A 23,371-nucleotide genomic window follows, 5' to 3' on the forward strand; every position below is an offset into this window, starting at 1 on the left:
AATGAACACGTCAAATGGACACACCTACCTGGGACACGCCCAATTGACACACCCAATGCACATGCCCGCTGGACACGCCCACTGGACACACCCACTGGACACACCGGCTGACATGCCCTGGGACACACATGCTGGACAAAACCACTGGACACACCCATTGGACACGCCCGCTCGGGATACACAAACCTGAGACACACCCACTGACACACCCACCCGGGACACGCCCACCAGACACACTTGGGACACGCCCACTTGGGGCATGCCCACCTGTCACGCCTATTGGACACACCCACTGGACACGCCCACTCGGGACACACCCACTTGGTGCACACCCACTGACACGCCCATTGGACACGCCCACCTGTGACATGCCCCATGGGACACGCCCACCTGGGACACGCCCACTGAACCATGACGCGACCAGTGACCCTGCAATGACGTCATCGCTGGCCGGATGGTGACGTCATCGGTGACACGGATACGGCCAGTGACGGCGCTGACGGCATCCGTGACGTCACCAACGGGATGGGTGTGGCCAGTGACATCATTGGTGTGGCTAGTGACGTCACCAGCAAGATGGGTGTGTCTGATGACGTCACCAACGGGAATGGGCGTGCCCAGTGACGTCACCGCAGCTGTGTCAACATGACCGGTGACGTCATCGGTGTGGCTAATGACGTCATCGCCAGGGCGCGCCAATGGGGGGCGGGGTCAGTGATCAGCCCAGGGCATTGTGGGTAACAGGGGGGTCTCTATAGGGTAAATGGGGGTCTCTGGTGTCTCTATAGGGTAAATGGGGGTCTCTATAGAGTTTCTATAGGGTAAATGGGGGTCTCTCGGGGTGTCTATAGGGTAAATGGGGGTCTCTATAGGATAAATGGGGGTTTCTGGGGGTCTTTGGGGGTCTCTATAGGGTCTCTATAGGGTAAATGGGGGTTTCTGGGGGTCTCTATAGGGTCTCTATAGGGTCTCTATAGGGTAAATGGGGGTTTCTGGGGGTCTCTATAGGGTCTCTATAGGGTAAATGGGGGTTTCTGGGGGTCTCTATAGGGTCTCTATAGGGTAAATGGGGGTTTATGGGGGTCTCTATAGGGTCTCTATAGGGTAAATGGGGGTTTCTGGGGGTCTCTATAGGGTCTCTATAGGGTAAATGGGGGTTTCTGGGGGTCTCTATAGGGTAAATGGGGGTTTCTGGGGGTCTTTGGGGGGTCTCTATAGGATAAATGGGGGTTTATGGGGGTCTTTGGGGGTCTCTATAGGGGCTCTATAGGGCGCCTTTGGCCGCGCCCCCTCCCCACAGGCCACGCCCCCACTGCAAAGCCACACGGGGCAGGGGGCGGAGCCTCTCTGAGGGTCCAGCCAATCAGACGCGGGCGCGCGGGGACGGGGGCGGAGCCTGTGCGCCGTGAGGAGATCGCCCCCTAGCGGCCGTGCGGAAAGGAAAAGGGCGGGAAAGCGCTGAGGGGAGCCAGGGGGTGGAGGCGGGAGAGACCCCTCGGGACCCCCCCAAACCTCCATCAGAACCCCCCAAACCTCCCTCAGGACCCCCCCGGACCTGAACTGGAGGCTCTCCAGTGGTGGGTGAGCCCCTGGCTCTGGGGTCTGCTCATGGGGGGCTTCGCTCGTTCCCCTCCCCTCACGCTGAGGGTGCCAACATGGCGGGCGGTCCCCATTTCCCTCACCCACCTCCCCTTATCTCCCCGTGGGGATCTCCGTCGTGGCACGGCTCCTGTCCCCGCCGTGTCCCTTCTCCCTGCCCGCCGCTGCTGTCGCAGTCACCCAAGCGTGGCCCTGGACTGGAAGCAGCTGCTGGACAGGTGATTAACGGGGCTTCGTTAGCGCATGGCCGCGGGGGCAGCGGCGCGTGGCCTGGCCCTGTCCCCAAGCTGCCACCTGGCCCTGTCCCACTGCCTGTACCTGGGCCACCAACTGTCCCTGGCCCCGTCCCCTCACCTGTCCCTGTCCCCAGCTGCCACCTGGCCTGAGGCAGCCGCCTGTCCCTGTTCCCCCGGCTGTCCACGTCCCCATCCCCTGAAGTGTCCCCGTCCCTGTGGCCACCATGACCCTCTCTGGGGTCTCCTGCCCTATAGCTGCCCCCCGGCCTCCCCCAGCAACCTGCCCCACAGACCCCAAAACCTGCCCCACACCCCCGGCTGCTGCCCCATAACCCCCCCAGCGTCTCCAGAGGGGGCTGCGGGTGTCTGGGGGGGGACTCTGGAGAGTAACTGGGATAACTGGGAGGGGGCTCTGGGGGGAAATTTGGGGGTGCTGGGCGCTTTTGGGGGTAAGCATGAGGGGTCTTTGGGATAACTGGGGGTGTGTGGGGGGGCTGGGGTCTCTGGGGTCCTTCAGAGGCAGGGAGGGGGTTCGGGGGGTTCGGGGGCGTTAAATGGGCTGCACCGAGGTGTCGGCGGGGCTGCCGGTCTCTGCCGCGATCTGCCGACAGGCTCTGAACCCAAATCACCCCGGGAAACGGGGGGTCGGCCCGTTCTGCCCCCCCCCAGGGTGGTGTGCAGGGCCGGTACCGGGAGGGGGCGTGGCCCGTACCGGGAGGGGCGGAGCCGGTGCCGGGAGGGGCGGAGCCGGTACCGGGGGGCGTGGTCAGTGCCAGGAGGGGGCGGAGCCGATACCGAGAGGGCGGTACCGGTACCGGGATGGGCGGGGGCGGTACCAGGAGGGGGCGGTACCGGTACCGAGGGGGGCGGGGCCAGTACCGGGAGGGGGCGGGGCCGGTACCGCAGGGGGCGGGGCCGGGCCGGTGTGTCCCAGTGACCGGCGGCGGCAGCGGCGGGGATGCGGCGGGGAGTGTGAGAGGTGAGCGCCGGCCGGAGACCCCTCCCCAGGGAACCCCTCCCCGGGACCCCCCCCTCAACACCCTGAAATCCTCACGGACCCCTCCCCCCTTGAGACCCCCCCCCCGCGACCACCCGGTACCGAAAGACCCCCCCTGCTCTCCCTCGAGACCCCCACAGCCTCCCCGGGAGCTCCTCACAGCCCCCCCTGCGCCGCCCTGAGGACCCCCCCTCAATGCCCTGACTCCACGACAGCCCCCCCACAGACCCCCCCCGGGACCCCTGACCCCCATCCAGCACCCCCACCAACCTGACAGAGACCCCTGGGGTCCCCCCCAGCTCTCTGACACCCCCCCAGGACACCCCAACACCTCACAGCGCCCCCAGGACACCCCCAACACCCCCCTGGCACCCTGAGACCCTCTCAGGACCCTCCAGCACCCCCCTCCGGACCCCCACCTCCCCCTGGGACCCCCCAGGACCCCTTGAGCCCCTTCCCCTGGACCCCTGGGGACATCCCCTGGGACCCCTCCCAGAATTATCCAACACCCCCTAACCCACCCCAACACCCGAAAACATCCCTGATATCACCCCAACAGAACCCAGCGCTCGAGACCCCCACCGCAGCTCCCTGGCACCCCCAAACCCCCCCCCCCAAACGCCACAAAATCCCCCCAACAACCCACAGAGCCCCCCCAGCACCCGCCTGACGCCCCCAAACGACCCCCGACAACACCCCGACACCCCAAAACCGCCACCCCCCAGCGCCTCAAGAGCCCAAGCCCCCCCGTTCCCTTTCCCCGCGGGCTGGGACACCCCGATACCGCCCGGGGGGGTCCGGGGGGGCAGGGCCAGGGGACACGGGGACAGCAGGACAGGGACAGACGGACAGACGGACAGCCGGCCCCGCCGCACCGCCCGCCTGCCCTATTAGTATTCTGCGAGCGGCAGCGGGTGCTGCAGGGCGGGGGGGGGAGCGGCGGGGCCGGACTGGGGGGCACTGGGAGGGACTGGGGGGCACTGGGAGGGCTGGGAGGGGATGGGGGGGGGATGGTACCCAACTGGGGGGGCCGGGGTCTAACTGGGGGGGACTGGGAGGGTTTTGGGGGAGGAATAGGAGATGCTGGGGTCTCGACGCAGGGGACTGGGATGGGAGCGGAGAAGGAGCTGGGGGGGGGACTGGAGAGACTGGGAGGTGATGGAGAGGGAACTGGGGAGACTGGGAGGGGCTGGAGAGGGAACTGGGGGGACTGGAATGGGATTGGGGGGGGCTGGGAAGTGTTGGAGAGGGAACTGGGGAGACTGGGAGGTGATGGAGAGGGAGCCAGAACCCAGTCTGGGGGGCTGGGGTGGGACTGGGAAGACTGGGAGGGGATGGAGAGGGAACTGGGGAGACTGGGGAGACTGGGAGGGAATGGAGAGGGAACTGGGACCCAGCTGGGGGGACTGGGATGGGACTGGGGGGACTGGGAGGGGATAGAGAGGGAGCTGGGACCCAGTTTGGGGGGCTGAGGTGGGACTGGAGGGACTGGGAGGGCTGGGATGGGGGAAATGGGGTGACTGGGGAGGGCTGAGTGAGGAATGGAAGGGGCTGGGGGCCAACTGGGAGGGACTGGAAAGGGACAGGGGAGAACTGGGAGGGACTGGATTGGGAATGGGGGGAACTGGGAGGGACTGGAATGGGATGGGGGGGAACTGGGAGGGACTGGGGGTGGCTGGAATGGAACTGGTAGGGAATGCTGGGGTCTCGCTGTGAGGCACTGGGAAGGGATGGGAGGGGAGGTGGGATGAACTGGGGGGGACTGGAATGGGATTTTGGGGGACTGGGAGGGTTTTGGGGTGGAATGGGGGATACTGGTAGGGACTGGGAGGAGCTGGGACCCAGCTCGGGGCTGTGGAATGGGAGGGGAGGCGGGACTGGGGGGTACTGGGGGATGCTGGAGTTTAACTGGGAGGGGACTGGTGACCAGTTTGGGGGGCTTGGAGGGACTGGGATGCAGCCAGGGGGTGCCAGCGTGGCACTGGGGGTGCCAGGATCCAACTGGGTGAACTGGAAGTGGACTGGGGGGCCCAGGATGAACCAACTGGGTAAACTGGGCTCCCCCGTGGGGGAGTTGAGATCGGGGGGGGGGGATCCGATATTTTGGGGGGCATTTGGGGGTTCTGGGGCTTTTGGGGAGAGGCTCGGGCACTCGGGGAAGGGACGGACCTCCCCCTCACTGTCCCCTCCCCCCCAGGTGCAGCCACCAAGCCAACCCCCCCCAGTGTCCCCAACCCCCCCCGTGTGTGTCCCCAACCCCCCCAGTGTCCCCAAGCCCCCCCCCCCCCGTGTCCTCTCCGCGTCGTCCCCCCCGGCCGAGATGAGGCAGAGCCCCCCGGAGAGGAGCTTGGGCCAGGTAGGACCTGCGGGGGGGACACGGAGGGGACACGGAGGTGTTGGGGACACAGGGGGTGGCACCAGGGGTGGGGACACGGAGGGAGCACAGTGAGGGGGAGGGACAACACGGAGGGGGACACAGCCGGTGTCGCCTGGGGAGGGGACACGGAGCGGGGTGAGGACATTGACTTGTCACCCCGTTGTCACGGGGACGGTGACACAGCTTTGTCTCCTGCCGGCGTGGGGACAATGACATGGGGGGTTGTGTCCCCCTCCGGCACGGGGACAGTTTGTCCTCGCCGGTGTGGGGATGGGGACATGGGTTTGTCCCCTCCTGCTGTTCTGGGGGTGATGGTGGCAGAGGTTTGTCACCTGCTGGCACAGGTTTGACAGCTGTGCTGTTCTGGGGACAATGACACAGGTTTGTCACCCGCTGGCACGGGTTTGACAGCTGTGCTGTTCTGGGTATGGTGACAGAGGCTTGTCCCTGCCTTTCTGGGGACAATGACACAGGTTTGTCCCCCGCTGGCACGGGTTTGTTCCTGCTGTTCTGGGTATGGTGACAGAGGCTTGTCCCCGCTGTTCTGGGGACGGTGACAGGGGTTTGTCACCCGCTGGCACGGCTTTGTTCCTGCTGTTTAAGGGACAGTGACAGGGGTTTGTCCCTGCCTTTCTGGGGACAATGACACAGGTTTGTCACCCGCTGGCACAGGTTTGTTCCCTGCTGTTTTGGCGACGGTGACAAGGGTTTGTCCCCTCTGTTTTGGGGACAGTGACAGGCGTTTATCCCCTGCTGTTTTGGGGACAGTGACAAGGGTTTGTCCCCTCTGTTTTGGGGACAGTGACAGGCATTTGTCCCCTGCTGTTTTGGGGACAGTGACAGGGTTTTGTCACCTGCTGTTCTGGGGACAGTGACAGGGTTTTGTCACCCTCTGGTACAGATTTGTCCCCTGCTGTTTAGGGGACAGTGTCAGGGGTTTGTCTCTGTTGTTTAGGGGACAGTGACAGGCATTTGTCCCCTGCTGTTTTGGGGACAGTGACATGGGTTTGTCCCCTGCTGTTTTGGGGACAGTGACAGGTGTTTGTCACCCTCTGACAGATTTGTTCCCCCAGTGTTGTGGGGACAGCGTTGTGGGGACAGTGACACCGGTTTGTCCCCGCTGTTTGGGGGATGGTGAGAGGGTTTTGTGCTGGGCTGTTACTGGGATTATTGGTGGGCACTGGTGGGCATCATTACCACCATTTCCCCTATGCCCAACCCTTCCCTTGTGCTGGGGGCTTACTGGGAGTTACTGGTGAGCACTGGTGGGCACCACTATCACCATTTCCCCCCTCCCCTGGTTCTGGGGGCTTACTGGGAATTACTGGTGAGCACTGGTGGTTACTGGTGGGCACCACTATCACCATTTCCCCCCTCCCCTGGTTCTGGGGGCTTACTGGGAATTACTGGTGGGCACTGGTGGGCACCATTACCACCATTTCTCCCCATGCCTGATGCTGGGGCATTACTGGGCATTATTGGTGGGCACTGGTGGGCACCGATATCTCCATGTCTGACCCTCCCTTGGTGCTGGGAGGTTACTGGTGGGCACTGGTGGGCACCATTATCACAATTTCCCCCCTCCCCTGGTGCTGGTGGTTACTGGTGGGCGCTGGTGGGCACCGATATCTCCATGCCTGACCCTCCACTGGTGCTGGGGGGTCACTGGTGGTTACTGGTGGTTACTGGTGGGTCACTGGTGGTTACTGGTGAGTACTGGTGGGCACCGATATCTCCATGTCTGACCCTCCCCTGGTGCTGGGAGGTTACTGGTGGGTACTGGTGGATACTGGTGGGCACTGATACCTCCATGCCTGACCCTCCCCTGATGCTGGTGGGTCACAGGTGGGCACAGGTGGGCACAGGTGACCCCGTCCCCGCCGTGTCCCCGCAGGGCGCAGCGGCGCTGGCGCGATGAGCCCCCCGGTCCCCGTCCCCGCCGGCAGGATGCTGCTCGCCCTGGCCCTGGCCTGCGCCAGCCCCTTCCTGGAGCCGCCGGCGGCGCCGCGCCGCACGCTCAACGTGGCCGTGATCCTGAGCGGGGCCTCCTACGGCCCCGCCGGGCCCCGCCTGGCGCCCGGAACCTTCCGGAACTTCTCTCTGGACGTGAACCCCGTGGGGGTGGTGCTGAACGACACCAACCCGCGCAGCCTCATCGTGCGCCTGTGCGACGTGCTGTCCTCGCTGCGCATCCACGGCGTCGTCTTCGAGGACGACACGCGCTCCGAGGCCGTGGCGCAGATCCTCGACTTCATCTCGGCCCAGACCTCCGTGCCCATCATCGGCGTCAACGGCGGCTCCGCCATCGTCCTCACGCCCAAGGTGACGCCCCCCAAGGTGACCCCGAGCGTGTCTAGGGACACCCAAATGTCCCCAGATGGATCTGGAACCGACCGACTGTCCTCAATCCAACTGTCTCCAACCCCAGCCCTGTCTAGGGTCACCCAAACGTCCCCAGCTGTGTCCAGAGCCACCCAGCTGTCCCCAGCACAACCCCAGCCGTGTCTTGTGTCACCCAAGTGTCCTCAGCCTAACCCCAACCATGTCTGGAGCCACCGGAATGTCCCCAACCATGTCTAGGGGCACCCAACTGTCCCCAGCTGTGTCTGGAGCCACCTGAATGTCCCCAACTCTATCAAATCCCAGCTGTGTCTGGAGCCACCTGAATGTCCCCAACTCTATCAAATCCCAGCTGTGTCTGGAGCCACCTGAATGTCCCCAACTCTATCAGATCCCAGCTGTGTCTGGAGCCACCTGAATGTCCCCAACTCTATCAAATCCCAGCTGTGTCTGGAGTCACCTGAATGTCCCCAACCCAACTGTCCTCAAGCCCCAGCCGTGTCTAGTGTCGCCCAAACATCCCCAACCACGTGTAGATCCACCCAGCTGTCCCCAGCCCGGTGGTCCCCAAACCCCAACCGTGTTCCAGCCCCGCTTGAACATCCTCAAACCCAACTGTCCCCAACGTGACTGTCCCCAACCTGTGTCCCCTCCCCCGCCACGCCCTCCCCCGCTTTCCCCCCACCACAGGAGAAGGGCTCCACCTTCCTGCAGCTGGGCTCCTCCACGGAGCAGCAGCTCCAGGTGATCTTCGAGGTGCTGGAGGAGTACGACTGGACGGCCTTCGCCGTGGTCACCACGCTGCTGCCCGGCTACGAGGACTTCGTGGACTACGTGGAGGTGCTGACCGACAGCAGCTTCATCGGCTGGGAGCACCGCGGCGTGGTCACCCTGAACCTGACCGACGACCCCGAGGGCGCGCGGACGCGCCGGCAGCTGCGCGAGGGTGACGGCGCAGATCCGGCTGCTCTACTGCTCGCGCGACGAGGCCGAGGCCGTGTTCCGCGCCGCGCGCGACGCCGGCCTCACCGGGCCCGGCTACATCTGGTTCGTGGTGGGCACCAACCTGGGCGGCAGCGAGCAGCTGCCCGAGCACGTCCCCGCCGGGCTGTTCGCCGTGCTGTCGGCCGGCTGGCGCGACGACCTCCAGCACCGCGTGCACAACGGCGTGGCCATCGTGGCCAAGGGCGCCGAGGCGCTGCTGCGCGACTACGGCTTCATCCCCGAGTTCAACAACGACTGCCGCGCGCCCCAACGTCACCCAGATCAACGACAACCTGCACAGGTGGGGCGGGGGGGTGGCACTGCTGGGGGGGGTGGCAGTGCAGGGCCGGTGACAGATGGGGGTTGGGGATGTTGGGGAGGTACCGGTGGCTCTAGACCTGGCTGGGGTTAGGTTGGGGACAGTTGGGTTGGGGACAGTTGGGTGGGATCATTCAGGTGGTTCTAGGCATGGGTTGGGTTGGGTTGGGTTGGGTTGGGGACAGTTGGGTTGGGGTCATTCAGTTGGTTCTAGACATGGTTGGGGACGGTTGGGTTGGGGACAGTTGAGTTGGGGACAGTTGAGTTGGGGATGTACAGGTGGCTCTGGACACGGTTGGGGACAGTTAGGATGGGGACAGTTGGGTTGGGGACATTCAGGTGGCTCTAGACATAGTTGGGGTTAGGTTGGGGACAGTTGGGTTGGGGACATTTAATTCGGGGACAGTTGGGTTGGGGTCATTCAGGTGGTTCTAGACATGGTTGGGGACAGTTGAGTTGGGGACATTCAGGTAGCTCTAGACATATCTGGGGTTAGGTTGGGTTGGGGACAGTTGAGTTGGGGACAGTTGGGTTGGGGACATTCAGGTGGCTCTAGACATAGTTGGGGTTAGGTTGGGGACATTTCGTTCAGGGACAGTTGGGTTGGGGTCATTCAGGTGGTTCTAGACGTGGTTGGGGACAGTTGAGTTGGGGACATTCAGGTAGCTCTGGACATGATTTGGGTTAGGTTGGGGACAGTTGGGTGGGGTCATTCAGGTGGTTCTAGATATGGTTGGGGACAGGTTGGGGACATTCAGGTGGCTCTAGATATGATTGGGGTTAGGTTGGGGACAGTTGGGTTGGGATCATTCAGGTGGTTCTAGACATGGTTGGGGACAGTTGGGTTGGGGACAGTTGAGTTGGGGACATTCAGGTAGCTCTAGACATGGTTGTTGTTAGGTTGGGGACAGCTGAGTGCCACCAGACATGGCTGTGACTGGGGTTTGGTTGGGTTGGGGACAGCTGGGTGGCCCTGGACACGCTCGGGGTTGGAGACAGTTGCACTGAGCGCAGTTGGTTGGGTCTAGATCCATTTGGGGACATTCAGGTGACCCTAAACACACTGGGGGTCATGCTGGGGACAGTCAGGTGACCCCAGACACGCTCGGGGTCGGGCTGGGGACACTCGGGTGACCCCAGACACGCTCGGGGTCGGGTTGGACAGGTACTTCATGAACATCACGTGGGGACAGAAGGATTTCTCCTTCAACGAGGACGGGTACCTGGTGAACCCCTCGCTGGTCGTCATCTCCCTCAACAAGGAGCGCAACTGGGAGGTGGTGAGTGTCACCCATGGGTGGTGAGTGTCACCCACGGGTGGTGAGTGTCACCCATGGGTGGTGAGTGTCACCCACGGGTGGTGAGTGTCACCCATGGGTGGTGAGTGTCACCCGCGGGTGGTGAGTGTCACCCATGGGTGGTGAGTGTCACCCGCGGGTGGTGAGTGTCACCCGCAGGTGGTGAGTGTCACCCACGGGTGGTGAGTGTCACCCGTGGGTGGTGTCACCCGCGGGTGGTGAGTGTCACCCATGGGTAGTGAGTGTCACCCGCGGGTGGTGAGTGTCACCCATGGGTGGTGTCACCCGCGGGTGGTGAGTGTCACCCACGGGTGGTGAGTGTCACCCACAGGTGGTGTCACCCGCGGGTGGTGAGTGTCACCTGTGAGTGGTGAGTGTCACCCGCGGGTGGTGAGTGTCACCCATGGGTGGTGAGTGTCACCCGCGGGTGGTGAGTGTCACCCACGGGTGGTGAGTGTCACCCATGGGTGGTGAGTGTCACCCACGGGTGGTGAGTGTCACCCATGGGTGGTGAGTGTCACCCGCGGGTGGTGAGTGTCACCCGCGGGTGGTGAGTGTCACCCATGGGTGGTGAGTGTCACCCGCGGTGGTGAGTGTCACCCACGGGTGGTGAGTGTCACCCGCGGGTGGTGAGTGTCACCCATGGGTAGTGAGTGTCACACACGGGTGGTGAGTGTCACCCACGGGTGGTGAGTGTCACCCATGGGTAGTGAGTGTCACCCACGGGTGGTGAGTGTCACCCATGGGTAGTGAGTGTCACCCGCGGGTGGTGAGTGTCACCCGCGGGTGGTGAGTGTCACCCATGGGTGGTGAGTGTCACCCACGGGTGGTGAGTGTCACCCGTGGGTGGTGAGTGTCACCCACGGGTGGTGAGTGTCACCCATGGGTGGTGAGTGTCACCCATGGGTAGTGAGTGTCACCCACGGGTGGTGAGTATCACACACGGGTGGTGAGTGTCACCCATGGGTGGTGAGTGTCACCCGCGGGTGGTGAGTGTCACCCACGGGTGGTGAGTGTCACCCATGGGTAGTGAGTGTCACCCGCGGGTAGTGAGTGTCACCCACAGGGACAGGGATGTCCCCCGCGCCGCCCGTCTGCTCAGCACTGGAGTTCCGGGCACGGTGACGATGCCACCGCAGGGTCCCCAGGGCTCGGTGCCATCTGCTCCTCACCACCCCGCCCCCTCATCCCAGCGTCACGCCGCGTTGTCACAACAACGTGGCACCCAGGCGGTGGCGGTGACACCTGGGCAGTGACGGGGACACGGCTCAGCCTCCTGCCCCGTCACGGTGACACCTTGGCCGGTTTCCCACCAAGGTGATCCTGTCATTGTCCCCAGCAGTAATGGCCCATCCTGGTGACACCGTGTCCTGTTCCCCACGGTGATGGCATCATTGTCCCCAGCGGTGACACCCTGGCACGGTGACATTTCCTCTGCCCACTGGGGAGACCCTGTCATTGTCCCTAGCAGTGACACCTTGCCATGGTGACATCCCGTCACGGTGACAGCTTGGCCTGTCACCCTCTGGGTGTCCCCACATGCCACCATTTGTCCCCACGTGTCCCCACATGTCCCCACGTGTCCCCACGTGTCCCCCCCAGGTGGGCAGCTGGGAGCAGCAGGTGCTGAGGCTCAAGTACCCAGTGTAGTCACACTGTAGATGGTGACATCCCATCATGGTGACAGCTTGGCCTGTCACTTTCTGGGTGTCCCCACGTGTCCCCACATGTCCCTACGTGTCTCCAGGTGTCCCCACATGTCCCCAGGTGTCCCCACATGTCCCCACTTGTCCCCACATGTCCCCACATGTCCCCAGGTGGGCAGCTGGGAGCAGCAGGTGCTGAGGCTCAAGTACCCAGTGTGGTCACGCTGTAGGTGGTGACATCCCATCACAGTGACAACTTGGCCTGTCACTCTCTGGGTGTCCCCACGTGTCCCCACATGTCCCTAAGTGTCCCCACGTGTCCCCCCCAGTTGGGCAGCTGGGAACAGCAGGTGTTGAGGCTCAAGTACCTGGTGTGGTCACACTGTAGGTGGTGACATCCCATCACGGTGACAGCATGGCCTGTCACTCTCTGGGTGTCCCCACGTGTCCCCACGTGTCCCCTCGTGTCCCCACGTGTCCCCACGTGTCCCCCCCAGGTGGGCAGCTGGGAGCAGCAGGTGCTGAGGCTCAAGTACCCGGTGTGGTCACACTGTAGGTGGTGACATCCCATCACGGTGACAGCTTGGCCTGTCACTTTCTGGGTGTCCCCACGTGTCCCCACATGTCCCTACGTGTCTCCAGGTGTCCCCACATGTCCCCACGTGTCCCCACATGTCCCCACATGTCCCCACTTGTCCCCACATGTCCCCACATGTCCCCAGGTGGGCAGCTGGGAGCAGCAGGTGCTGAGGCTCAAGTACCCATTGTGGTCACGCTGTAGGTGGTGACATCCCATCACGGTGACAGCTTGGCCTGTCACTCTCTGGGTGTCCCCACGTGTCCCCACGTGTCCCCACGCGTCCCCCCCAGGTGGGCAGCTGGGAGCAGCAGGTGCTGAGGCTCAAGTACCCGGTGTGGTCGCGCTACGGGCGGTTCCTGCAGCCCGTGGAGGACGGGCGGCACCTGACGGTGGCCACGCTGGAGGAACGTCCCTTTGTCATCGTGGAGAACATCGACCCGGCCACCGGCACCTGCATCCGCGACTCCGTGCCCTGCCGGCGCCAGCTCAACCGCACCGCCAGGTGGGGTCACCTGGGACAGGTGGGGGTGGCACTGCCCAGGTGGGGGTGGCACCGCCAGATGGGGTCACCTGGGACAGGTGGGGGTGGCACTGCCCAGGTGGGGTCACCTGGGACAGGTGGGGGTGGCACTGCCCAGGTGGGGTCACCTGGGACATGTGGGGGTGGCACTGTCTGGGTGGGGGACACTTGTGACAGGTGGGGGTGGCACTGCCCAGGTGGGGGACACCTGGGACAGGTAGGGGTGGCACTGCCTGCCAGGTAGAGGTGGCATTGCCCAGGTGGGGACCACACCTGTGTTGTGGAGGTGTCACTGTCCCCATGGAGGTGACACTTTGGTCCTGGGGGTGTCCCTGGCACCCTGGGGTTGTCCCCACCACTTTAGGGGTGTCCCCAACATCCCAGGGGTGTCCCAAGCACCCCGGACTTGTCCTGAATCTGAGAGTGTCCCCATCCCAGGGTTGTCCCCACTCTGGAGGTGTCCCCAAGACCCTGGGGGTGTCCCCACTACCTTGGGGGTGTCCCCAAGATCCTGGGGGTGTCCCCACCAACTTGGAGCTGTCCCCAGCAGTCTGAGGGTGTCCCCAAGACCCTGGGGGTGTCCTCACCACCTTGGGGGTATCCCCAAGACCCTGGGGGTGTCCCCACCACCTTGGGGGGGTGTCCCCAGCAGTCTGGGGGTGTCCCCACCACTTTTGGGGTCCCCTCCAGCCCCCCACCCTTTGAGAAGAAGTGCTGCAAGGGTTTCTGCATCGACATCCTGAAGCGCCTGGCGCGGGCCCTGGGCTTCACCTACGACCTTTACCTGGTCACCAACGGCAAGCACGGCAAGAAGATCGATGGCGTCTGGAACGGCATGGTGGGGGAGGTGGGACCCCCAAAAACACCTCCCCACACCCCAAAAACACCCCTCTGCACCCCAAAAACACCCCTCTGCACCCCAAAAATACCCCAAAACCTACCGTGGAGACCGCAGGGCGATGGGGGCTGGGGAGAGACCCCCAGGGAGGGCAACCAAGAGGGAAGGGCATGGGGGGAGTTGGGACCCCCGAAAATACATCCCCACACCCCAAAAACACCTCTCTGTACCCCAAAAACACCCCTCTGCACCCCAAAAATACCCCCAAACCCCACCATGGACAGCCCTTGGTGATGGGGGCTGGGGAAAGACCCCCAGGGAGGGCAACGAAGGGGGAAGGGCATAGGGGCGAGGTGGGACCCCTAAAAATACATCCCCACACCCCAAAAACACCGCTCTGCACCTCAAAAACACCCCTCTGCACCCCAAAAACACCCCTCTGTACCCCAAAAATACCCCCAAACCCACCATGGACAGCCCTTGGTGATGGGGGCTGGGGAGAGCCCCCAGGGAGGGTCAAGGAGGGCAACCAAGGGGGGATGGGAAGGGCATGGGGGGACCAAAAAATGTCCCCATACCACGCCCCTCTGGCCACGCCCCTCTGGCCACGCCCCTGACCACGCCCTGCCCCGCCCAGGTGTTTTACCGCCGCGCGGACATGGCCATCGGCTCCTTGACCATCAACGAGGAGCGCTCCGAGATCATCGACTTCTCGGTGCCCTTCGTGGAGACCGGCATCAGCGTCATGGTGTCCCGGAGCAACGGCACCGTGTCCCCCTCCGCCTTCCTGGGTACCCCCAAACCCCAAATCCTGACTGGGATCCCCAAAACCCAACTGGGATCCCCAAAACCCAACTGGGATGTCCCAATCCCAACTGGGATCCTCAAAACCCAACTGGGATCCCCAAAACCCAACTGGGATCCCCAAAACCCAACTGGGATGTCCCAATCCCAACTGGGATCCTCAAACCCAACTGGGATCCTCAAAACCCAACTGGGATATCCCCAAAACCCAACCAGGATCAGGGTCATGGTGTCCCGGAGCAACGGCACCGTGTCCCCCTCCGCCTTCCTGGGTATCCCAAAACCCCAAATCCTGATTGGGATCCCCAAAATCCCAACTGGGATCCCCAAATCCCAACTGGGATCCCCAAAACCCAACTGGGATGTCCCCAAAACCCAACCAGGATCAGGGTCATGGTGTCCCGGAGCAACGGCACCGTGTCCCCCTCCACCTTCCTGGGTATCCCAAAACCCCAAATCCTGATTGGGATCCCCAAAATCCCAACTGGGATCCCCAAATCCCAACTGGGATCCCCAAAACCCAACTGGGATGTCCCAATCCCAACTGGGATCCTCAAAACCCAACTGGGATGTTCCAGTCCCAACTGGGATCCTCAAAACCCAACTGGGATCCTCAAAACCCAACTGGGATGTCCCCAAAACCCAACCAGGATCAGGGTCATGGTGTCCCGGAGCAACGGCACCGTGTCCCCCTCCGCCTTCCTGGGTACCCCAAAACCCCAAATCCTGACTGGGATCCCCAAAATCCCAACTGGGATCCCCAAAACCCAACTGGGATGTCCCAGTCCCAACTGGGATCCTCAAAACCCAACCGGGACGTCCCCAAAACCCAACCAGGATCAGGGTCATGGTGTCCCGGAGCAACGGCACCGTGTCCCCCTCCGCCTTCCTGGGTACCCCAAAACCCCAAATCCTGACTGGGATCCCCAAAATCCCAACTGGGATCCCCAAATCCCAACTGGGATCCCCAAAACACAACTGGGATCCCCAAAACACAACTGGGATCCCCAGAACCCAGTGTCCCTACATGTCCAAAGAGCTCTACTGCCCCCTGTGTCCCCACATATCCTTTTGTCATCCCATGTCCCTATATTCCCGTGTCACGTCATGTCCCCTGATGTCCCCTGATGTCCCCGATGTCCCCGATGTCCCCGATGTCCCCGCAGAGCCGTACAGCCCGGCCGTGTGGGTGATGATGTTCGTCATGTGTCTCACCATGTGTCCCCATGTCACCTCATGTCCCCCCGTGTCCCCTGATGTCCCCTGATGTCCCCCCATGTCCCCTGATGTCCCCTGATGTCCCCGATGTCCCCGATGTCCCCGCAGAGCCGTACAGCCCGGCCGTGTGGGTGATGATGTTCGTCATGTGTCTCACCGTGGTGGCCGTCACCGTCTTCATCTTCGAGTACTTCAGCCCCGTGGGCTACAACCGGAGCCTGGCCAGCGGCCAGCGTGAGTGACCCGCTGTCCCCCCTGTCACCCCCGTGTCCCCAGGTGACCCCCGGTGTCCCCCAGGACAGGGAGCTCCACCAGTGACAAATCCACCGGCCGCTCTGGGCATCGATGGGATCCCCTCGTCCCCTTGTGTCCCCTTGTGACCCTCCCAGTGTCCCCTGTCCCTGGGTGGCCCCAGGTGACCCCAGGTGACCTCAGGTGACCCCTGTCCCCCCCATCATCAGCGTGTCCATCTGGCTGCTCTGGCCGCTGGTGGTACTTTGTCCCTGTGTGACCCCATGGTGTCCCCTGTCCCTGGGTGACCCCAGGTGACACAGGTGACCCCAGGTGACCCCAGGTGACACGGGTGACCCTGTCCCCTGTCCCCCCAGGCGCAGGTGGCTCCACCTTCACCATCGGCAAGTCCATCTGGCTGCTGTTGGTGTTGGTGTCCCCTGTTCCTGGGTGACCCCAGGTGACACGGGTGACCCCAGGTGACCCCAGGTGACACAGGTGACCCTGTCCCCTGTCCCCCCAGGCGCAGGTGGCTCCACCTTCACCATCGGCAAGTCCATCTGGCTGCTGTTGGTGTTGGTGTCCCCTGTTCCTGGGTGACCCCAAGTGACACAGGTGACCCCAGGTGACCCCAGGTGACACAGGTGACCCTGTCCCCTGTCCCCCCAGGTGCAGGTGGCTCCACCTTCACCATCGGCAAGTCCATCTGGCTGCTGTGGGCGCTGGTGTTCAACAACTCGGTGCCGGTGGAGAACCCCAAGGGCACCACCAGCAAGATCATGGTGCTGGTCTGGGCCTTCTTCGCCGTCATCTTCCTCGCCAGCTACACCGCCAACCTGGCGGCCTTCATGATCCAGGAGGAGTACGTGGACACCGTGTCCGGCCTCAGCGACCGCAAGGTGACACACGGGGACACCGGGGGACAACGGGGGGGACGCTGGGCGACAGCAGGGGGACACCGGGGGGACACTGAGGGGACAGCGGGGGGGAACTGGGGGGACAACAGGGGGACAACAGGGGGACAGCGGGGGGGACAGCGTGGGGACAGCAGGGGACACTGGGGGGACACTGAGTTGACAGCAGGGGGACAGCAGGGGGACAGTAGGGGGGAACTGGGGGGACACTGAACAACAGCAGGGGGACATCAGGGGACATCAGGGGGAACTGGGGGGACACTGAACGACAGCAGGGGGACAGCGGGGGGACAGCGGGGGGACACTGAACAACAGCAGGGGGACAGCAGGGGGACACTGGGGGGACACTGAACGACAGCAGGGGGACACTGGGGGGACACTGGGGGGACACTGAGGGGACACTGAGGGGACAGCAGGGGGACACCACAGGACAGCAGGGGGACATCAGGAGGGACAGCAGGGGGACAGAAGGACACTGGGGGACACCAGAGGGACAGCGGGGGGGCACTGGTGGGGACATGAGGGGGACAGCAGGGGGGACACCAAGGAGGACACCAAGGGACACCAGGGGGGCACGGGGGGGAACATTGGGGGTACACCAAGGGACACTGGGGGACATCAGGGGAACTGGGAGACACTGGGGAGGTCACCAGGGGACATCGGCGGGGCACCAGGGGGACACCAGGGGTTGGGGGGGTGTGGTGTCACACTTGGGTGTCACTTTTGGGTGTCACCTTTGGGTGTCTGCGGGTCCCTGCTGGCACAGGTGTGTTTTTGGGCGTTCCCATGGATTTTTGGGGGGTTCTGAGGTGATTTTGGGGTGTTTTGGGGCGCAGTCCCAGGAGCAGCACCCCCTGAAGTTCAGGAGCTGTTGGGGTTGTGGTGTCACACTTGGGTGCCACATTTGGGTGTCACTTTTGGGTGTCACCTTTGGGTGTCTGCGTGTCCCTGTTGGCACAGGTGTGTTTTTGGGCGTTCCCATGGATTTTTGGGGGTTCTGAGGTGATTTTGGGGTGTTTTGGGGCGCAGTCCCAGGAGCAGCACCCCCTGAAGTTCAGGAGCTGTTGGGGTTGTGGTGTCACACTTGGGTGTCACACTTGGGTGTCACTTTTGGGTGTCACCTTTGGGTGTCTGCGTGTCCCCGTTGGCACAGGTGTGTTTTTGGGCGTTCCCATGGGTTTTGGGGTTTCTGAGGTGATTTTGGGGTGTTTTGGGGCGCAGTTCCAGCGGCCCCAGGAGCAGTACCCCCCGCTGAAGTTCGGCACGGTGCCCAACGGCAGCACGGAGAAGAACATCCGCAGCAATTACCCGGCCATGCACAGCTACATGGTGCGCTACAACCAGCGCGGCGTGGAGGACGCGCTGCAGCACCTCAAAACGGGGTACGGGGGGAAAAACGGGGTACGGGGGTGAATAATGGGGGAAAAATGGGTACGGGGGGAATAATGGGGGAAATAACGGGTACGGGGGGGGAAATGGGGAAAAATGGGGTATGGGGGTAAAAATGCGGGAGAAAATGGGGTACGGGGGGAGAAATGGGGGAAAAATGGGGTACGGGGGGAATAATGGGGTACGGGGGGTGAATAATGGGGGAATAACGGGGTACGGGGGGAATAACGGGGTACGGGGGGAAAATGGGGGAAATAACGGGGTACAGGGGGGATAATGGGGAAATAATGGGGTACAGGGGGAATAACGGGGTATGGGGGAATAACAGGGGAAATAACGGGGTACAGGGGAATAACGGGGTATGGGGGGTGACTAATGGGGGAAATAACGGGGTACGGGAGGAATAACGGGGTACGGGGGAATAATGGGGGAGAAATGGGGTATGGGGGGTGAATAATGGGGAAATAACGGGGTACAGGGGGAATAATGGGGTATGGGGGGAATAATGGGGAGAAAATGGGGTACAGGGGGAAATAATGGGGTACAGGGGCGTAAAAATGGGGTACGGGGGAATAATGGGGTAAGGGGGGAGAAAATGGGTTATGGGGGGGAAATAATGGGGTACGGGGGAAATAAAGGGGTACAGCGGGGAAAATGGGGTACAGGGGAGGAAATGGGGTATGGGAGGGAAAATGGGGGGGAAAATGGGGTACGGGGAGGAAATAATGGGGTACAGGGGGAAATGGGGGAGAAATGCGATACGGGGAGGAAATAACGGGGTACAGCGGGAAATGGGGTACGGGGGGGAAATGGGGAGAAATGGGGTGGGGTCTGGGGGTGTGGTCTGGGATGGGAGGAGCCTGGGAAGGGGGAGTGGCTTAGTATAGGTGGGCGTGTCCATGTGTGGGCGTGGCACATGATGGGCAGAACCAAATAGAGGCGAGGCCTTTGAGAAAGGGGAGGGGCTTAAGATATTTGGGGTGGGGCTTTATGGCCGATGGGCGGAGCCTGACGGTAAACGGGCGTGGTTGCATAATTTATGCGATGGGTGTGGCTTTGTGGGCGTGACTTGAGTACAGGTGTGTTGTGTGTGGGTGGGGCTGTGGGTGGAGCCACATTGGCATGGCCTATACAATGTGGGCGGGGCTTAGGAGTATTAGCAACACCATAGGTGACATTGTGGGCGGGGCTTAGTGCACAGGTGAGGCTGTGGGCGGGGTTTAGGTGCTGTGGGCGGGCTCTCCGTGCGGTGGGCGTGGCTGAGGCGGGTGGGCGTGTCCCGCAGGAAGCTGGACGCCTTCATCTACGACGCGGCCGTGCTGAACTACATGGCCCGCAAGGAGGAGGGCTGCAAGCTCGTCACCATCGGCTCGGGCAAGGTCTTCGCCTCCACCGGCTACGGCATCGCCCTGCAGAGGGGATCCCGCTGGAAGCGCCCCGTGGACCTGGCCCTGCTCCAGCTCCTGGGGGACGGTGGGTTGGGGGGTCTCTGGGGGGGTTTTGGGGGGTCGTTGGGGGGCTTTTGAGTCCCCACGGCATCGCCCTGCAGAGGGGATCCGCTGGAAGCGCCCCGTGGACATGGCCTGCTCCAGCTCCTGGGGGACGGTGGGTTGGGGGGTCTCTGGGGGTCTTGGGGGGTTTGGGGGGTCTCTGAGGGGTTTTGGGTGTCCTGGAGAGGTTTTGGAGGGTCTTTGGAGGCTTTAGGGGTTCTGGGGGGTGTCTGGACTTTTTGGGATGTGACTCCCAATCCACCCCCTGAGATGACCCCAAACCCCCCGAGATGCCCCCCAAAGCCCCTGAGATGCCCCCCAAACCCCCTGAGATGACCCCAAACCCCCCGAGATGACCCCAAACCCCCCGAGATGCCCCCCAAAGCCCCTGAGATGCCCCCCACGATGCCCCAACCCCCCCCAAGATGCCCCCCAAACCCCCCGAGATGCCCCCAACCCCCCTGAGATACCCCCCGACATGCCCCAAACCCCCCGAGATGCCCCCCAAAGCCCCTGAGATGCCCCCCACGATGCCCCAACCCCCCCCAAGATGCCCCCCAAACCCCCCGACGTGCCCCCAAACCCCCTGAGATACCCCCCGACATGCCCCAAACCCCCCGAGATGCCCCCAGGCCCCCCTGACCCCTCTCCTGTGGCGCCTGGCAGATGAGATCGAGATGCTGGAGCGGCTCTGGCTGTCGGGGATCTGCCACCAGGAGAAGCTGGAGGTGATGAGCAGCAAGCTGGACATCGACAACATGGCCGGGGTGTTCTACATGCTGCTGGTGGGCCATGGGGCTGAGCCTGCTGGTCTTCGCCTGGGAGCACCTGGTGCACTGGAAGCTGCGGCACCTGGGCACGCCCGGGCGGCTGCGCTGCCTGCTGGCCATCAGCAGGGTACGGGGACACGGGGACACGGGGGGACACGGGGGACACGGGGGGTGTGGGACATGGGGGACATCGAGGGGACACGGGGGGTGTGGGGACATGGGGACACGGGGGGGACACGGGGGGTGTGGGGACATCGGGACATCGGGGGGACATGGGGGTGTGTGGGACACGGGGACATCAGGGGGACATGGGGGGTGTGGGGACACGGGGACATGGGGGTGTGGGGACACGGGGACATGGGGGGACATTGGGGACACAGGGGGTGTGGGGACATGGGGGACATTGGGGGGGACATGGGGGGTGTGGGGACACGGGGACATGGGGGGTGTGGGGACATTGGGGACATCGGGGGGACACGGGGGGTGTGGGGGCATCGGGGACATTGGGGGGTTTGGGACATTGGGGGTGTGGGGGACATTGGGGGGACATTGGGGACATTGGGGGGACATTGGGGGATGGGGGACACTGGGGACATTGGGGGATGGGGACATCAGGGACACTGGAGATGTGGGGACATTGGGGATATGGGGGGGATGGGGGCCATTGGGGACACTGGGGGTCATTGTGGGATGTGGGGACATTGGGGGGTTTGGGACATTGGGGGGGTGTGGGGACATTGGGGGATGCGGGGACGAGGGACATTGGGGACATGGGGACAATGGGGGGACATGGGGGACAATGGGGACATTGGGGACATTGGGGGATGGAGGGACACGGGAACATCGGGGACATCGAGGACGGGGGGGGATGTGGGGACACTGGGGACATCAGGGGGGTGGGACATTGGGGATTGGGGGGACATGAGAGGACACGGGGGGGGGGGGGACACGGGGACACTGAGGCACGTGGGGACAGGCTGGGGACACGCAGTGCCACCGTGTCCCCTGTGTGTGTCCCCCCCCCCCCCCCCCAGGGCATGTACAGCTGCTGCAGCGCCGAGGACCCCCCCACGCCCCCCCCACGCCCTGCGCGCCCCCTGCGCGGCCCCCGCCGCCCCCCACCCCCCCCGCCCTGCCCACGCCCACCCCCCCCCCGCGACCCGCCGCCCCCCCCCCCGAGCGCTGGCGCCCCCCCGCACGCCCCCCCCCCCCCCCCGCCCCGCCGGGGCCCCCCCGACTCCTTCCACCGCTTCTACGGCCCCATCGAGCCGCAGGGGCTCAGCCGGGGGGGCGCGGGGGGGCCCTGCCCGCGCTCCCCGCCCCCCCGCACGCCCCCCGCCCGCTACGCGGCCCCCCCGGAGCCCTTCACCCCCACCCTGGCCTCGCCGCGCCCCCCGAGGCCTCTACGAGGCTCTGGGGGGGCCCCGGGACGACCCCGACCCCCCCTTCGCCTACGCGCGCTTGGCCTACGAGGACGAGCGCAGCCCCCCCCGCCCCCGCCCCCCCGCGAGCGGCCCCGCCGCCCCCCCCCGCGGGGCCGGGGTCGGGGTCGGGGTCGGGGGGTGGTGGGGGGGGGGCGGACCCCGAAACGCAGCCGCTGCTGCGGCCCCGCCCCCACCTGTGCCGGGGGCACCCCCCGCACCTGGCGGCCCCCGCCCGGGCCCCCCCCCCCGGGGCTGTACCCCGACATCTCCGACTCGGACTCGGAGGGCTGCGAGGCCGCCCCCTCCCCCCCCCCGCCGCCCCCCCCGCCCCCCCCCCCGCCCCCCCGGCCCCGCCCCCCCCCCCGTGCTGGTGCGCGCCCCCCCCCCCACGCCCACCCCCCCTATTTCTGCACCGTCCCGGGACGCGAGCGGGGCCCCCCCGGGCCCCCCCCGGGGCGCTGCTGGTCGGCCGAGAAGCTGGGGGGGCCCTGGGGGGGAGGGGGGGGCGGCGGCTGGGGGGGCAGCCTGGAGTTTTTGGGGGGTCCCCCCCTGCCCCCCCCGCACTACGCGCCCCTCCCCCTCCCCCCGCCGCCGCCGCCCCTCCCCCGCTGCCGCAGCTGCTCGGCCGAGCGGCTCCGGGACTGGGAGGGGGGGGGGCGGCGCTGGGGGCCCCCCCCCCGGGCTATTGGGGCGGGGGTCCCTGGGGCGGGTTTTGGGGGGCGCCCCCCCCCCCGCGCCCCGCCGCCACGGCCCCCGCCCACTGCGCGCGCCCGGCCCCCCCCCCGGCCTCGCGCAGCCTCGAGGACCTGAGCGCCTGGGGGGGGCGGGGGAGGGGCCTGGGGGGGGCTCTGGGGGGGGGCGGGGCTTTGGGGGACCCCCCCTCCCCCACAGCCCCCGGGGGGGGGCCCCGTCCCCTCCCCCACCCCCCCACCACAGCTGCGGGGGGGGGCGCGGGGGGGCGGAGCCGCTGGGGGCGCGGAGAGGCTCCGCCCACTTCTCCAGCCTCGAGTCCGAGGTATGACCGGGGGGGGGGGACAGGGGGGGACAGAGGGGACACCCCTGGGGACACCCCTGGGGACACCCCGGAAACAGAGGGGACACCCCTGGGACAGAGGGGGACACCCCCTGGGGACACCTCGGGGACAGAGGGGACACCCCTGGGACAGAGGGGACACCCTGGGGACACCCCTGGGACAGAGGGGACACCCCTGGGGACACCCCTGGGGACACCCCGGAAACAGAGGGGACACCCCCTGGGACAGAGGGGACACCCCTGGGGACACCCCTGGGACAGAGGGGACACCCCTGGGGACACCCCTGGGAACACCCCGGAAACAGAGGGGACATCCCTGGGGACATCCCTGGGGACAGAGGGGACATTCCTGGGGACAACCCTGG

At 64.8% G+C, this 23,371-nt stretch overlaps 1 protein-coding gene across 1 annotated transcript; it reads left to right on the top strand.

Moving 5' to 3' along the window:
* Nucleotides 1-1,463: 1,463 nt before the first annotated feature.
* Nucleotides 1,464-22,783, top strand: LOC128803015 (glutamate receptor ionotropic, NMDA 2D-like). Its single transcript, XM_053969588.1, is given in 18 exon segments — nucleotides 1,464-1,817; nucleotides 5,030-5,188; nucleotides 7,104-7,531; nucleotides 8,240-8,494; nucleotides 8,496-8,805; nucleotides 9,992-10,131; nucleotides 12,666-12,877; nucleotides 13,586-13,742; nucleotides 14,371-14,524; nucleotides 15,864-15,989; nucleotides 16,656-16,885; nucleotides 18,122-18,282; nucleotides 19,575-19,762; nucleotides 20,446-20,567; nucleotides 20,569-20,676; nucleotides 21,584-21,948; nucleotides 22,144-22,267; nucleotides 22,403-22,783. Coding segments are annotated over 16 exon segments (3,441 nt in total). The 5' UTR covers nucleotides 1,464-1,817; nucleotides 5,030-5,188; nucleotides 7,104-7,123.
* The last annotated feature ends 588 nt before the right edge of the window (nucleotides 22,784-23,371 follow it).

Source organism: Vidua macroura, unplaced genomic scaffold (assembly GCF_024509145.1).
Source record: "Vidua macroura isolate BioBank_ID:100142 unplaced genomic scaffold, ASM2450914v1 whyUn_scaffold_257, whole genome shotgun sequence".
Classification (NCBI taxonomy): Eukaryota; Metazoa; Chordata; class Aves; order Passeriformes; family Viduidae; genus Vidua; species Vidua macroura.